The sequence below is a fragment of the Saccopteryx bilineata genome, chromosome 4 (genome assembly GCF_036850765.1).
Source record: "Saccopteryx bilineata isolate mSacBil1 chromosome 4, mSacBil1_pri_phased_curated, whole genome shotgun sequence".
Classification (NCBI taxonomy): domain Eukaryota; kingdom Metazoa; phylum Chordata; class Mammalia; order Chiroptera; family Emballonuridae; genus Saccopteryx; species Saccopteryx bilineata.
In genome coordinates this window covers 64921335-64939618 of record NC_089493.1, presented here as the reverse complement: position 1 = coordinate 64939618, position 18284 = coordinate 64921335, and the positions used below count along the sequence as shown (strand labels likewise).

General features: G+C 39.1%; 1 protein-coding gene across 14 annotated transcripts in view; it reads right to left on the bottom strand.

The window, feature by feature from the left end:
- Positions 1 to 18284, bottom strand: part of RAB27A (RAB27A, member RAS oncogene family) — an 85590-nt gene that overhangs the window by 8680 nt on the left and 58626 nt on the right. For all 14 annotated transcript variants that reach the window (XM_066276234.1, XM_066276225.1, XM_066276229.1 and 11 more), the window contains 3 exons: positions 15307 to 15392; positions 12169 to 12272; positions 3848 to 3971 (listed from right to left, as the gene is read on the bottom strand). In XM_066276234.1, the coding sequence (XP_066132331.1) occupies positions 3848 to 3971; positions 12169 to 12272; positions 15307 to 15392 (314 nt within the window). The remainder of the gene's footprint in view (positions 1 to 3847; positions 3972 to 12168; positions 12273 to 15306; positions 15393 to 18284) is intronic.

Sequence of the window (18284 nt, the reverse complement as noted above, 5' to 3'; positions counted from 1 at the left end):
GATACTATCATCTGCTTTCTTCTAATTGTCACTGACTTTGTAGCTATTCTTAAAAGCGCTTCAGCAACAGTGTGAATTTTAATAGATTGCCTGGCAGGACTACAAGTTTGAATATACCTTTGTTTTGTTCTCTTCTCTGATTTCACTGACAGTATTACTCAGTACAACATACTGGAAAGCATTGTTTTGCACTTGTTCTGAAAATAGGTTGATTGGTTTACCAAAAAATCACTTTGTTGTGTTAAGAAGCAACCTAACATCATGTTATAATTTAAACAAGTCCTATAGCAAAAAAAGAAATAACAGGGAATTAGAGGTAAATGGATTCTTGTTTACTAAAAATAAATGTTCTGTATTCATTATCATGCGTCCAATTAGCCCTCTCCATTTTGGGCTCCTGCACAAGATTCTTGTTCTCTGATTTACTTGTCCCAGCACCCACAGATTTAGTTCCCAGCACCCACAGATTTATTTCCACATTTGCACTACAACATGTTCTTTATTAGGTTTGCAAAGTTCTTTTGACACATGAGTTTGTCATTCTCTGAATGTATGTATATTTCAGAGAATCACTTGTGAACCAATAATTTATTTTTATGACTTGAGGATAGAAGGTAGCACGATAATAACACAAGGGCAAATTTATCAGATAACATACAAATGACATGTCATAAATCATGCTGTTTTCTGACTGTTAGCATGTAAATCAACTGACCAACATAGCCCTTTACTGCCTGTGCACTCAATGAAAATATGATTGTTAAGAATGAAAAAATATTTCTGTAAAAATAATCATTAAATTGATATATCAAATTTGCTATAAGCAGTGAACCAAATAGCCTCATATTTTCCTCTGAGACTGCCCAACAGCCTACAGAACTATACTGCACACTTCCTGGACCTTAAGGGAATTCTATTTCCACCCCTTTCCATTCTTATCCAATAGTTTCAATTACCTTACCTGCTAACCCCATCTCTCCTTATTTTAATTCAATCCAGAAACTTTAGGTTGATTCTCTCTTTAAAACGCTCCCCAAACCTGTGATCTAAGCACAGATGAAAAACAACCCTTGTGTATCCCCAGGTTCCCCATATAGTCAGAGGGCAACTGAGGGCTCTTTGATACCAGGCAGGATGCGGCATCCTGAGAACCAAGGAAACAAAGGGCTGACGAAGCCCAGAGGAGGAAGACGTCAAGCCTGACTCTGCCTCAACGCCTGAGGATACACTTGTTTTATCTACTTCACTCTACTAAATGTCCTATTTTTCTTTTGTCCTTTATTAACATTTCTCAAAAGCCTATTCTAGTAGGTTCATGGTTTACATTGCTTCATCACTTACTTCCTCTGTACGCCCCTTGCAACACAGCTTCCAGCTTCAACGCTTCAGTATGTGATCACTCCCTGTTCATTACAGGAGTGCCTCTCAAGGGAGGGAAGGAGCACATCAGAACTGCCTGCAGGATTTCATCACTTCAGCCAGTGGTTCTCAACCACAGGCCATGAAAACCACGTGGAGAGCTTTGAAAAGACACCACTGTCCAGGCACCCAACTGTGGTGGCTTTGTAAAATGTCAACTTGACTAGTTTGAATGAAATTTCCCAGAATTCCCTTTCCTTTTATTTTTTAATTTTTTTTTATTTATTAGAGAGGGGAGAGAGAGAGAGAGAGAGAGAGAGAGAGAGAGAGAGAGAGAGAGAGAAAGGGGAGGAGCAAGAAGCATCAACTCCCCTATGTGTGTCGACCAGGCAAGCCCAGGGTTTCAAACTGGCGACCTCAGCATTCCAGGTTGATGCTTTATCCACCACTGCGCCACCACAGGTCAGGTAACCCTTTCCAGTTAAGAGTAGCTCACAGAGAGCTCTGGGGAAGACTGGGGAACAGAAGTGGAGCAAAAGCCATTCCATAGCTCTTCTATATTGTCACTTAACTGCTGGATCACTTCAGCATAAGCCAGCAGCTGGACCTGCACCTGCTCTATCTTTCCCTAGATCCTCCTCCAGCCTCTCTGACTCCTGGGCTGGGTGTGTGTGTTTAGCTTTGTGAGAAGGACCCAGGCTGCTGCCATGCCTTCCAGGTCAGAGGCAGCAACGACACAGGGTTCGGTCCGTCAGTGTGGGTCCCAGCTGCCTCTTGCTCTCTCCCACTTTAAATTTACCTTCCCTTCCCAATTGCCTGTAACGGTGGCTTCAAGCGGCAGCATTAGACTCAAACATAGCACCTTACAGAAACTGTCTACCCAGCTCCCACAACTACATAAGGTCAAATCCCTTTATAAGGATGTTTATTCAACTGAACCTTGCCTAATAAACCACTCCAGACCAATTATGTCAGAAGCTCAGCCGTGAGCCTTTGTTGAAAGTATTTGTTAAAAGCTCCCCAATCGACACCACCTACTCTTGCATCTCGTTGCAAATCCTTACCAGAGTAGGAGAGCTGAGTTGATGGGAACTGCCCCCTTCCCGGTGAGCTGGACTTGAGAAAGATTTCAAATCCTGTTCCCTCTGTGTGGTCTCTGATTTAGTCCTTTCCCTCTTCCACAAAGCCAGCCCCTGCCCACCTCACAGACCACTGTAGTCCATTTCCAGTCCTTCCTCCTTCCATCTCATCCCACCCACAACCCCCGGGCTGATCTGGAAGAGTACTCCTGACATCCCTCTCTGTTCAGGGGCTTTCAGCAACTCCCTGTTCCCCAGGAAATCAATTCTGCTCTCCTTACTTGGTATTCAAAGCTCTCCAGCCTCTGGCTTCTTCCCTATGTGGGCCCTACCCTTGAGTGCTTTCTGAACTTCCATTAGCCCAAGGAAGAGTGAAGCACCGGTCACACAATGAAAAGGGAAAGGGCCTCCTCTGACCTTCTTGGATTCTGCCTAACAACCAAGACCACCAGTCAGGTAACAGCCCTATCTGCACAGCACTCCACACCACTCCACACACATCCTCCCCAGCCCCTTTCTTCGCCACTCCACCTGCTGCTTCCTACTTATATCAGGGGTAATAAACACATACACATTTGAGTTCTCACTGTAGTGGAGGTAGAAAGAAAGTAAAGTAGAAATTCCTTTGTAGAAGTGTCCTCGACACCTTACGAAAAAGTGACTGACTCCTCCCTTTCATGTCCAATTAATGCTGCTGCTACTATGACCCTCTTCCCAGAGCTCAAGGACAAAGACAGTGTTTATTGATTCTCTACCACAAAGACACAGTCAAAACTGAAGGGGATCCTCTCCCAGCACAGAAATTTCAAAGCCAGTATGGAGCAGCATAGGAAGTACCTTTGAAATTTCCTTGCTGAACATAGAGGATTTCCTTATCCCGGAGGTCGTTTACTTGCATCTTATAAAGGAGGCCTTGCAAAATTAGGGCATTGGCCCTCAAAGCTGTCTTTCTTCAAACACCAAGAAGTTGAGAAAATGGGACTAAAATACTGAATGAAGACACTTCCCCAATGCTTTTTCTATGGTTCCCACTATTATTTCTTTCTTTATTTATTTATTGAGACAGACAGGAAGGGAGAGAGATGAAATGCATCAACTTGTAGTTGTGACACTTTAGTGGTTCATTGATTGCTTCTCATATGTGCCTTGACCGGGATGAGGGTGGGGCACTCTAGCTGAGCCAGTAACCCCCTTGCTCAAGCCAGTGACCTTGGGCTTCAAGCCAGCACCTTTTAGGCAGAAGCCCACTATTACTTAATATTACTATATAAAATAGATGTTTGTATACCAAGGCCTATATTTGAGTGTTTTGTTTTTATTCTTTTGCTTTTACCTTTTTTGTTATCTATTTATGTGCTAATGCTTAAATGGGAAATGTCTTCTCTAGATTTCTCCACAAAAATACTCACCCGTATTTTTCTGCAAGTCCTCTGGCTTCCTCCTCTTTCACTGCCCTCTGGTCTTCCAGGTCACTCTTATTTCCGCATAACACTATATCTGGGTTTTCACAGTACGCATGCACTTGTAGCTGGCCTGTTAATATAAGAAGAAAATTATAGGTAAACAATAACATATGCGTATGATCAATGGAGAATACATGCAAAAGTGCTGTGAAAACTGTAAATGGATATACAGATATAAGGAACAGATACAGTGCTTTCAAAGCATCCAAGAGTATGTGTGTGCGTGCATGCACACAACACACAAGAGGTGGGAGTCTTTTTATGAAGGCCCTGTGAAAAAGCTTGGAGGATTTCCTAGTGTATATTGTAATCTTGAAACTAATTTTTCACATATTGTCTCTCCATAGCAATCACAATTTCAAAAATTGTCTCCCTATAAGCTGACCTATTCCTATAAAAAAAAAGTTTTTCACAGTTTTCTCTTATTCTAAGACAGAATCAATTCATTTAAAACAAAATACAAGACTAAATGAAGGGAGAAAACCCAGAAAGAACAGTCAATAATTCAGTCACCAGAACCAAGAAAAAAGCAGGAAACTACAATTCTTATTCCACAGCTTTTCTGTCTTTTCACCTGAGAACATGTAAATAGCAATTAAATCAAACAAGAGGGCTTCATGAAGATAAATAGTCCAATCTCCTTAAAGAGGAAAATCAAGTCTTTTTTACTGATCACACCCCTTAATAAAAGTAAAACAGCTCAAATTTTCACAAAGTTTATAGCCTAATTTATTTTTTTCATGGTTAACCAGAAAAGTGTTGACATTTTAGTTCCTCATTATGAACTCATATTCATTTTATCTTATCAACAGAAAGTCAAGGTGGCAAGGATTTACTGAGCATTCATTCACATTGGCCTGATATCTGGTATAGAATTTCAGGGCAATGACCTTTGCTCTCAAGGGACAACCAGATAAACGAGAACTATAGAAGCAAGACCAACTGTGTAGTTTTCGATAACAGCCATGCCCTTTCTTTCCTCAACACTGTTACACATGCTGTCCCCACATCTTTGAACACCCAACCACAACCTTCCTTCACAGACTCTCCACCCTTCCTTTAAGACTTGCTTATCATTTACCTCTGCTGTGAAACTCTTCTGGTCTCCAGGTGGGCTCTGTGCTCTGTTAACACCTTCTATGGCCAGTGTCATGGTTGAAAGCATGAACTCACAATCCAGTGTAGGCCGAGTCCTGGCTCTGCCATTTACTAGCTGTGCCACCCTAGGAAACTTATTAGACTTCTCTGTGGATTGGTTTCACCACATGTAAATGTTGATAATAATGGTGCTTATTTTACAGGGTTCAAGTGAGGACTGAATGAGTTAATTCAGTGATTCTGTAGGTCAGGTCCATGGACCAGCAGCCTAAGAACTTGCTAGAAATATAAATTCTCAGGTTCCCAACCCAGATCTACTGAATCGGCACAGGGCCTGGATTCTGTGTTTTAACAAGCCCTCTGGGTGATCCAGAGGCACACCCTCATTTCAGAACCACTAAGTTAATACATTAAAGCATTTAAAGTGCTATGTAAAAAAATAAAATAAAAGTGAAGTGCTATGTAAATATTACACAATAATGTTTATGATTATTTGGGGGAGGCTGTGAAGTATAATTATTGGTAGTTTCTATTTTTTCCTAATTTTTCTACAAAGACTGTGAACTACTTATATGAAAAGTAAATTAGCTTGACCAGGTGGAGACACAGTGAATAGAGCAGTGGTTCTCAAAGTGTGCGCCAGGGTGAACTGGTGCGCCCTACGGTATTCCAGAGAAATATGTGCCTGTTGGGGACCAAAAAACCAACAGGGTTTTTGGAGTTTAGATATTTGGGGGACAGAGGTGTGGGGAATTGGCTATAAACTGATAGTCTGCCTAACCCCCCACCTCACTTGCCTGATTAGGTTGCAAAAGGCTGTTAAGCTTGTGGTGCTAGATTGTTTACACTACCACCCATGTTTCCCGGAAAGACTGGAGGCAAATTTCTTCTATCCTTTGTTAGGTGCAAAGTTAAGATGATATGTATGGTGGGGGTTTTCTGCACTTGGTAAAATTCTTGGTTTGCCTTGGAAACATGATCAGAGACCATTGATTTGCTAATGGCCTCATTTTGCCCTAAAAATAATCAAGATGTGGTTTTTGGGTGCGCTTTGTTCTTGCCAGCAGCCCTCCCGACCCCAACCCTGTACTTTCTTAAGTCCATGTATTTTCTTAATTCCGCACAGTTCCCACTCGGGACCTGGAATTACTAGCTGCACTGGTTCGTGGTATGTGCCCAAATATAAAAATAAATATAGGTACTCTATTGTACCATTTCATTATGGAAATACCACTCTTTTTGTTAACACATCATTACATGTATTATATTTATTATTAACACATCATATTATTTTTAGATAAATACACCCAAATAAAATGGATAGATTTCTCAAAAAGAAGCATGATATTGAAGAATTAGATTCTGGAAGTGAGCTAAAGTTAAGTGTAAATAAAATAGGACTTGAAGGCTGATGGACAGAATTTAATTTATAGCATTTTCCATCACTTAACACTGAACAATATGATTGGATTAGAAACCTATTCATAGAAGCTTCAAGTGATTTTGGTTTCACATTAGCAGAGGAAGAAGAATTGGCAGCTATATCCACTGATCATGGATTGATGATAAAACATAAGGAATTGTCTCTTGAAGCCTTTTGGATTTCTATAAAAGAAGAATATGTGGCAATATTTAAAAAAGCTTTGAACATTTTACTACAATTTTCAACATCTTATTTATGTGAATTAGCATTTTCTACCCTCAACACAAGAGTAAAAAAAGAGGAATTCTTCAATGTATTGATGAGGAAATGAGAGCTTGCCTTTCAAATATATGCCAACATTGAAGAACTCGCTAGGACACATCAGGCTCATGTTTCTCATAAACACAACAATGAAAAAACTTAACACATTCACACCGGGACCTGCCAAATTTACTAAATCTTACTAAGAATGTATCTATATATATAAAAAGATAAATATTTTGTCTTTTTTAATTTTTAACCCCTCTTTTTTATGAATTCTAAAAAGCATAACTCAAAAAATGTAACATAAAAATTTTTTTAATGACAGAATAAATTTAATTTTGTTGTATTTATTTCATTTAATTACCATAAAAGCATGCTTGGACTTTTTTTTCTTTAATATTTGACTTAATTATTATAACATTTCTCAGCAATTTGTATATAGTGCACCTGCAATTATTTATAGGATTTTAAATGCACCCAACTTCAAAAAGTTTGAGAACCACTGGAATTGAGCGTTGGCCTGGCATTCTGAGAATGCCAGGAGGTCACTGGCTTAAACGTGGGCTCACCAGCTTGAGCACAGGGTTGCTGACTTGAGCGTGGGATCATAGACATGACTCCATGGTCACTAGCTTGAACCCAAAGGTCACTGGAATAAAGCCCAAGATTGCTGGCTTGAGCAAGGGGTTACTTGCTCAGCTTGAGCCCCCTGGTCAAGGCACATATGAGAAAGCAATTAATGAACAACAAAGGTCTCATCTCTCTCCCTTCCTGTCTGTCTGTCTGTCTGTCTCTCTTTCTCTCTCTCCCTCTCAGAAAAAAAAGTAAATTAATTAATGCTGTTAAAAATCTCACCAAGGAAAAAGGCACATACTTAAATAACTGCAACTAAAGATGGTGTGTGATAAGAACCCTAAAAGTAGTACAAAATGTAATAAAAGTTAAAAGGAAGGAAAAAAATTTAATTGAACTAAAGTTATCCCAGAAAATTTCATGGCGGTTATATTTTGCCAAATATTAAAGAATAAGTAGACTTCTACTCAGTTAAAATAAATGGAAGTAAGTGTGTTAGGGGCTTTTCAGAAAGAGAGAATAACAGGACTAAAAATATACAGGCCAAAACATGTAGAAGACATACCTGTTGGGCTCTTGTATGATTTATGTGAGGCTACAGAAGAACAGTTTAGAAAGTGAGGCAACTTCAAAGTTTCCTTACAAAATATGCTGCCACCAGATGGGGAATGACTGTGGACGAGACTGCTTACTCTCGAAGCTCCAGGAAGACAGGTTAGTCAAGATAAAGCTACCTGATTTCTTTCAGATGCAGGCCCAGAGGACAAGGCTTTCTGCTCAGTCTCCTAAACTCAAGAGGGGCTCATTTTTAGACTCTTATCGCTTCCCAAGAGGGTGTGGACAGACGGGGCATCAAGAGAGAAGGAAGGGACTGCAGCGCAGCTGTGGAGACGCAGAGGACTGTGCACACCTGCTCTCCTCTCCCTGAGCCTTCCCGAGTCAGCTCCTTCTTAGTGAAACACTGCTCCGATCTGGTATGCACCACGTATGTGTGGCTAGATGGGTGGGTGGGTGCAGAGATAGACAGACAGACACATAAATATGTATACATATATGTATATATATATATATTTTAAACTATTATTTAGTAAAATAAATATCTTTATATGTTATATTAAATAAATTTACTTACATTAAACAAAAAAGAAGAAATGAATGATCCCTGCAATAGTCAAAATGCTAACAGGCAGAGTAAAAACAAAATGTATAGATAATTAACTCCTAATTTTTACTCCTAATTAAGATCTGATATTACCAACCCTAACACAGAACATTATTCCTTTGAAAAAGAACCAGGACTAGAGAAGAGAATACTTTCCAGTGAAGATATAAAGTCTTTATTGTATATGTTTTATTTACCTCACTGGGCAGTGACGATTCTTTTATTCTATAAGGAAAAAAAAACCAAAAAACAAAATACATACATACTGATAATTTCACATAATTTTTTTCACTTTCTAAAATATATAAGCCCAGATGGGCAAGATTTAGCTAATGTCTCAGTTTCCCTTTCTACCTGTGGAAAAGAGGTGGGTTGATTATTTTTAAGTGTCAAGATTCTGTGAGCACAGATCTAACAAGGGTTCTTATAAAGTTTGGGGACTTAAGAAAGTCCCCAAACTTGTTCCAATGATGCAAAGGAGAGAAGTGCGGGCAAGGCTGGGGATAAGGGACTAGAAATAGTCACCATCATTCAATTGTAAGGGAAATAATGAGGTGTGCAACTAACTCAACCAGGCATTGTTTTATGATTTTAATTTATTGTGTTTACATAGCTTCAAGTGTCTCCTCACCCCCGTGTTCCCCTCAACACCCCCCCTGCCCCCTGCCCCCAATGCCCTTCCCCCTTTCGTCCAGGATTTGCTGTCCTGTTCTCTATAACGCTGTGTTATGTGTATATAATTTCACTAATCTCTTTCCCTTCTTTCATCCCATCCTATCCTCCCCTTTCCCTCTGACCACTTTCCCTCTGGTCCCTTTGATCCCGCCTCTGCCTCTGTTCCATTCCTCAGTTCACATTGTTCATTGGATTCCTTGAATCACTTTTGTGTCAACCAGGCATTTAACAAAGTGAAGCCCAGTAACCAAAACTAATTTCAAGGACATATATTTAAAGTATTAAACAGCTCTTTAACTCTTTGTAATGAACTTAGTTGAGAAAGAGTATAAAAGGTCACTGAACTGGAAGCCAAAAGTTTCATGCCCTTGGATAAGTCTATTACTCCTTAAGGCTCAGTGTCCACCTGCCTGAATTTCCTCACAGGATGATTATGAGGATGAGATACAAAGTATGTAAAATGCTTTGAAAACCACAATGCTGTATATAAATCACCTACTTAAAACTCATTTTTAAAAATAAGGTTTGCTAGCCCTGGTCAGTTGGCTCTGTGGTAGAGCATTGGCCCAGCATATGGATGTCTCGAGTTTGATTCCTGGTCAGACCACACAGGAGAAGTGACCATCTGCTTCTTCACCCCTCCCTTTCCCTTCTCTCTCTCTCTCTCTCTCTCTCTCTCTCTCTCTCTTTCCCTTCACAGCCATGACTCAATTGGCTCGAGTGCATCAGCCCCAGGGGCTGAGCTGGCTCCATGTAGCTTCTGTCTCAGGTGCTAAAAATAGCTCAGTTGCCAGCATGGACTCAGATGGGGCACAGCATTGGCCCCACATGGGGTTGCCAGGTGGATGCTGGTCAGGGTGCATGTGGGAGCTGTCTCTCTATCTCCCCTCCTTTCACTTGGAAAATAAATAAATAAATAATAAATAAATAAGGTTTTCTCAGTCCTGGCCAGTGGTGCAGTGGATAGAACATTGTTCCTGAGCACTGAGGTCACTGGTTCAATCCTAGGATCACCAGCTTGATCTGAAGGGTGCAAGCTCGATCCTGAGGTTGCCAGTTAAAGCCCCATCAGGGCTTGATCCTAAGGGTGCCAGCTCAACATCCAAGGTCGCCAGTTTGAGCCCCAGGGAGAACACGTATGAGAAGCAATCAATGACACAACTAAGTAGAACATCAAGTTGATGCTTCACTTTCTCTCCCCTCTTTCTCCCTCTCTTCCTCTGTCTTTAAAATTAAAAAAAAAATTAATGACAAGGTTTTCTCTCCCATGTGTACCCAGACCAGCAGAGGCAGCTAACAAAGGATTGCATTTCAGCTCCTAGCAGGAGGACCTGAATAAACACTTCTCCAAAAATGACAAACAGATAATCAATAGACACATGAAACATGCTCAGGATCACTAATCATCAGAGAAATACAAATTAAAATTACAATGAGACATCACTTCACACCTGTCAGAAAAGCTATTAACAATAAACCAACAACAAGTGTTGGCAAAGATGTGGAGAAAAGGGAACCCTTGTGCACTGTTGGTGCAGCCACTGCGTAAAACAGTATAGAGGTTCCTCAAAATCTTAAAAATGGAACTGCCCTATAACCCAGTGATTATGCTTCTGGTATATATCCAAAGAAACCCAAAACATTAATTTGAAGGAATACATGCACCCCTATGTCCATTGCAGTGTTATTTACAATAGTTAAGGTATGGAAATGACCCAAGTCAATAGATGAGTGGATAAATAAGATGTGGTATATATATCATAGATATATACATCTATAACAGCATGGATGACCTAGGGGACATTATGTTAAGTGAAATAAGTCAGAAAGACAAATACTATACGACTTCACTTATATGTGGAATCTAAAGAGCAAAATAAACAAACAAAATAGAAACAGACTCATAGATACAGAGAACAGACTGATTGTTGCGAGAGGAGAGGGGTTTTGGGAGGCTGGGTGAAAATGATGAAAGGATTAAGAAATACAGATTGGTCGTTACAAAATAGTGCCGGGGATGTACAGTACAGCATAGGGAATGTAGGTACTAACACCATGAGGGCTATGTATGGTGTTAGGTGGGTACTGGAAATATCAGGTGGAATGCTTTATAAACCACTATTTGTCTAACTATGCTGTATACCTGAAACTAATACAAAATAATGTTCAATATAAACTCTAATAGAAAAATAAAAATAAGATTCTCGACTATCAAAACCACAGCCAATAATAACAAATTACCAAGTAATTTTTTTTAAGTAGGAGATAATTTTTTAAGTGTTTTTATTTTAAAGATTTTGATCTTAAGAATTTAACAACACAACCTTTCCCAATAGATTCTCTAGGTTTATACTAATACAGCCAATGAAGGAAAATGTACCTTTGCAAGTTGTTATTTGGTCAAGTAGTGGGATTTTCAATGGCTACTAGCAATCATTTAAGACACTGGGATCTCTACAAAAAGCAAAAATTAGGGTATGTGTGGGTGTGTGTGTGTGTGTGTGTGTGTGTGTGTGTGTGTGTATTGTACAGAGGACCACTTTTGCCAATGCATTTCTAGAGTCTTCCTGGCAAATATGCGGCCCTAAAAGCAAAGAAGGGGCCTCTAAGCGCAGAAGAGACATGCAGCCAGGGGTCTAATCCATTAAGCCTTCAAAAGGTATTTATGTAATACATGTAATCTGTGTACACGTGCTTTAAACCCTGGGGTGGTAGGAGACTTGATAGCACTAAATAGGCAAGCAGATATTTAGTGATTTACTTTCTCTAGGCTCTATATCGTCATTTATAAAATGGGGGTGAGTCCCCTCTGTGGAAAAGGCTGACTAAGAGATCACATGGAAAGCACTACCTTATACCTGCAACATAGGAAGTACTTAATAAATCAAAGTTAGTGTTGCTAGGAAACGCAGAGTATTTCGGTTATCTTTGTCCCTAAACTAATAGCCTTGCACCTTTAAATAGCATTTTAGACAGCATTAGGATTTCTCTCAAAACATTTTCCAACAAAAGTAGAATATAAGAGGGCATTTTATTATAGGGAGTAGGAGGCAGGGAGATAATAACACTTACTTATCCAGTTTCTGACATTGAGGAAACTCTGCTCATTTGTCAGATCAAAAAGCAGAAGAAACCCCATAGCATCTCTGAAGAACGCAGTGGTCAAGCTCCGAAACCTGGGGACATAAAAGCAGAGTGGTCACCTAAACCAGTGGTCCCCATCCCCAGGGCTGCGGACCGGTACTGGTCCGTGGGTCATTTGGTACCGGTCCACAGAGAAAAGAATAAATAACTTACATTATTTCTATTTTACTTACATTTAAGTCTGAACGATGTTTTATTTTTAAAAAATGACCAGATTCCCTCTGTTACATCTGTCTAAGACTCACTCTTGACGCTTGTCTCGGTCACATGATACATTTATCCGTCCCACCCTAAAGGCCAGTCAGTGAAAATATTTTCTGACATTAAACCGGTCCGTGGCCCAAAAAGGTCTGGGGACCACTGACCTAAACCATGGCCTCACTCTTGAAATATAAAGCTACCAGCAGTGCCCTGAGCCTCTCACAATAATTCATCAACAACAAATTAGATGTTTAATAACACATTGTTTCTAATAACTTTGCATTATACATGCATATGCTATCCCTTAGTTACATATGGTTTAGTAAAGTCTGCATGCTATAAAATGATACTTTAACAGTATAAAATTATGAGTATAACCAAGATATTAGGTATTTTACAAAATATGTATAGTAAAGAGATATCTAGAGCAAGAAAGAATATTTGAAATATATCTAAACTTTAAAATGTGCCAACAGTAATCAAAAGTTGTGCCTGGAATGTTCTTTTAAAATAAAAACAACCTGTATAAATTTAAAATTTTTTAAATAATAAATTAGATGATGAGATTTCAAAAGTGTATAAAACATTTACTTATCACTTAAGTATCTCCCGCAGCCAGTGGCTCGACTGGTTCTAGCACTGGCCCCAGATGAGGGTTGCTGGGTGGATTCCGGTCAGGGCACATACAGGAGTCTGTCTCTCTATCTCCCCTCCGCTCACTTAAAATATAATAGTAATAATAATAATAATTATTATTATTATTATTATTATTATTTGGGAGAGGAAATAAATAGGAATGAGGGGTATACATAAAAAAGGTTGGCCACAACCTAATGACTGTTGAAACTGAGAAATGAATACATGAGTTCATTATATAAATACTATCCTCTCTGTATACTTGAAGTTTTCCATAATAAAAAAAGTTTTTAAAATAAACAGTTAATGGAAAGCCACATGCAAAAGAATGAAACTGGACTACAGTCTCTCCCCCTGTACAAAAATTAACTCAAAATGGATCAAAGATCTAAACATAAGACCTGAAACAATTAAGTACATAGAAGAAGACATAGGTACTCAACTCATGGACCTGGGTTTTAAAGAGCATTTTATGAATTTGACTCCACAGGCAAGAGAAGTGAAGGCAAAAATTAATGAATGGGACTACATCAGACTAAGAAGTTTTTGCTCAGCAAGAGAAACTGATAACAAAATAAACAGACAGCCAACTAAATGGGAAATGATATTTTCAAACAACAGCTCAGATAAGGGCCTAATATCCAAAATATACAAAGAACTCATAAAACTCAACAACAAACAAACAAACAATCCAATAAAAAAATGGGAAGAGGACATGAACAGACACTTCTCCCAGGAAGAAATACAAATGGCCAACAGATATATGAAAAGATGCTCATCTTCTTTAGCTATTAGAGAAATGCAAATCAAAACGGCAATGAGATACCACCTCACACCTGTTCGATTAGCTATTATTAGCAAGACAGGTAATAGCAAATGTTGGAGAGGCTGTGGAGAAAAAGGAACCCTCATACACTGTTGGTGGGAACGTAAAGTAGTACAACCATTATGGAAGAAAGTATGGTGGTTCCTCAAAAAACTGCAAATAGAAGTACCTTATGACCCAGCAATTCCTCTACTGGGTATATACCCCAAAACCTCAGAAACATTGATACGTAAAGACACATGCAGCCCCATGTTTATTGCAGCATTGTTCACAGTGGCCAGGACATGGAAACAACCAAAAAGCCCGTCAATAGATGACTGGATAAAGAAGATGTGGTACATATACACTATGGAATACTACTCAGCCATAAGAAATGATGACATCGGAACATTTACAGCAAAATGGTGGGATCTTGATAACATGATACGAAGCGAAATAAGTAAATCAGAAAAAACCAGGAACTGCATTATTCCATAAGTAGGTGGGACATAAAAGTGAAACTAAGAGACATTGATAAGAGTGTGGTGGTTACGGGGAGAAGGGGGGAATGGGAGAGGGAAAGGGGGAGGGGGAGGGGCACAAAGAAAACAAGATAGAAGGTCACAGAGGACAATCTGACTTTGGGTGATGGGTATGCAACATAATTGAACGACAAGATAACCTGGACTTGTTATCTTTGAATATATGTATCCTGATTTATTGATGTCACCCCATTAAAAAAATAAAATTATTAAATTAAAAAAATAAAAATAAAAAAATAAACAGTTAAAAAACAAACAAAGTCCTTCAAAAAACCTGTGAGAAAAAAAAACAGAGACCTTGGCTAAAAGCAACTTTACATCAAGATTTCGTGTGACTTATTTTGGTCAAGCAACTTCTGCCTGTATGAGTTCATTCCAGCCAGATTGACCACTAGAATTCAACAATCAGGTAAAAATAAAACATACAGGGGTGGGCAAAAGTAAGTATGACAATTGTGAGAATGTGAGACAGTTCATTCTTGTGTTATTCATTAATTATTATATTATTTCCCCATACAAACAGCTATAAATCTATTTTTGCCCACGCTTGTATATAACTGTAGCTTTTTGTGGCTGAGTAAGTAGCAAAAGTCAATGGAGAAAAGTGTATAAGCCTTTTAAAAAATAAAGAAGAAGAAAGAAAAAAAGTCCATTAGATAAGTTGGTCCATTTTGAAAAGGATTTGTTTCCTTTGACCTTTTACGAAATAAAACCACCATTACCAACTCAAACTGATAATTTCCTGCAAATTTGGCTGGAAATTTGTCTTATCCAGGTGCAAATCAACTAATCAGATGATGTTTTTCTATTCAGGTCACTATATGAAAAGTAGCTGGTTTTCCCTTCCCTCCAGTAAGGAGCACATAACTGAAGATCTCATACCTCTCCTGCCCTGCTGTGTCCCATAACTGCAGGTGGATTCTCTGGCCTCTTCCAATGGCTCCATCTGGCCCATTGGCTCTGTATACCTAAAGTAGCAAAATAAAAGAAAAAAAGAGAACTTTTGAGAACAGTGAACTCTTCTTACTTTTCTTTCAGTACAACTCTAGCATAAATTTCTAAAGAAAATTCCATTTGGAATACAACCTTGTTTGTATTTTATTCCAAATATCTTTAGATAATATAATGATTTGTATTAAAAATATATCTTTATAAATATATTATGAAATATATAAACGATGCATAATTGCTATAAAAATAATAATCAGTTCACCTTTCTTCAAAGTTACCTTAGGTCACTCATTTCAAGAAATATTATCTTTCTATGATTTTTCCCATCCCATCTTTAAAAAGTATTCTTAAAACAATTTTATAGGAAGAACCTCTGAAAATCTCTGTCTCTATAAAAACAATGAAAACACTGGCATAAACTGTTGAAATCAACTTTTTCACAACTCTGAATATCAGTAAAAACAATAAGCTTTGTGCTGTTTTAACTTGTCCTACTCTCATCTCCCTCTCCTTGGCTCCATAGTCGTCCTAAAAACAAACAGATACATAACTAAGATAGCTGTGGAAACCATCAGTATAGCAGCCACGGCAGGCAGTAGGCGCAAAAGAGATGTGGAGCTGCCTCAGAAGTCTCATCCCTAAAGAACTGAAAGCTGCCTATAAAGCTCCATTCCCAGGCCCTGTCTTTATTGTACCTGACTCAGAGCTTGCTCTATGAGAATAACCCTATCCTTAGGGCATTGTTGAAAATAATCAGCAGCTAGTATTTAACACCACAGCTACCAAAAGCAGAAATATTAGTTGGGGCTAACAAAAATCTAACCAGAAGACTTTAAAAATAAAAAAAAATAATAAAAACCAGGAAATGAGATGTCCATGGAGATATTTGAAAAGTTCCTAAATATTCCTTGGAATCGATTAGACCATGCTCGCATGTAGGGCTGTACATATGCTCAGGAAAGACCTGAAAACGTTCTAATATCTCACTTCCAACTAACCTTGAGGCTCTTCTCAAGCATGAGGTGAAGGCTAAGGCAGACTTATAAACCACCTACAGTAGCATTAAGACATGTCACACCACACACACACACACACACACACACACACACACACACACTTCTTCAGAAAAGATGAGAAACATTCTGGTTTGAGGAATTTATTATTTTTTTTGTGTGTGTGTATTTTTCTGAAGCTGGAAACGGGGAGAGACAGTCAGACAGACTCCCGCATGCGCCCGACCGGGATCCACCCGGCACGCCCACCAGGGGTGAAGCTCTGCCCACCAGGGGGCGATGCTCTGCCCCTCTGGGGCGTCGCTCTGTCGTGACCAGAGCCACTCTAGTGCCTGGGGCAGAGGCCAAGGAGCCATCCCCAGCGCCCGGGCCATCTTTGCTCCAATGGAGCCTTGGCTGCGGGAGGGGAAGAGAGAGACAGAGAGGAAGGGGGGGTGGAGAAGCAAATGGGCGCTTCTCCTATGTGCCCTGGCCGGGAATCGAACCCGGGTCCCCCGCACGCCAGGCCGACGCTCTACCGCTGAGCCAACCGGCCAGGGCCTGGTTTGAGGAATTTAATAAATGCTCTGTCCACTCATTAACTGACCACTAAGTTAACTGAGCAAAGACTTCAGGAACTGTACATAACAAATAATACAGTTTACAGAATTAGCCCAAGAATGTCACTAAACAAACAAACATCAACATAAATAAACAAACAGCACACAGAAAAGAAATCCTTGGGGAGAGGAATTTGATTTCCAGAGTTGCCATATTACATTATTTTAAATGTTCAGTTTTCAACAACAGTTGAGACACACAAAGAAATAAAGTATGGCCCATACACTGGGACAAAAGCAGCCTATAGAAACCAAACCTGAGGGAGCCCAGATGTTGAACTTACTAGATAAAGATTTTAAATCAATAATTATAAATATGCTCAAACTATATATATGTGTGTGTATTATATATGTGTGTGTATATATATTCATATATGTACATATATATTAAATAAACGACAAGGAAATTAAAATGGAATACTAGAAAATATCTTTACAACAAAAATAAAGCAGTCATGGAAAAACAGATACAAAAAAGAGATAAGATACATAGAAAACATACAGCAAAATTAGAGACATAAATCCTACTTTATCAGCAATTATATTAAATGTAAATGAATTAAAGACTAAAATAAAAGGCAGAGATTGACAGATCATAGACCTAAATGTAAAAGCTAAAACTATTTGCATGTCATATATCTATTAAGAGCACTTATCTAGAATATACAGTGTGTCCGTAAAGTCATTGTGCACTTTTGACTGGTCACAGGAAAGCAACAAAAGACGATAGAAATGTGAAATCTCCACCAAGTAAAAGGAAAACCCTTCCAGTTTCTGTAGGATGATGTGGCAACATGTGCGCATGCACAGATGATGACGTAATACCGTGTATACAGCGGAGCAGCCCACGGCCATGCCAGTCAAGATGTGGACAGTACAGAGGAAAGTTCAGTGTGTTCTGTAGCTCACTAAATTCAAATCCGTGACCAAAGTGCAACGTGAATATCGGCGAGTTTATAACGAAGTGCCACCACATAGGAATAACATTACTCGGTGGGATAAGCAGTTGAAGGAAACCGGCAGTTTGGTGGAGAAACCCCGTTCTGGTAGGCCATCAGTCAGTGACGGGTCTGTAGAGGCTATATGGGATAGCTACCTAAGGAGCCCTAAAAAATCTGTGCATGAGCCCACATCGAATTGCACTGAAAAGGTATGAAACTGGGAGAGTTTTCCTTTTATTTGGTGTAGATTTCACATTTCTATCATCTTTTGTTGCTTTCCTGTGACCAGTCAAAAGTGCACCATGACTTTACAGACACACTGTATTAAAACTCTTAAAATTTAACAAGACAACCAA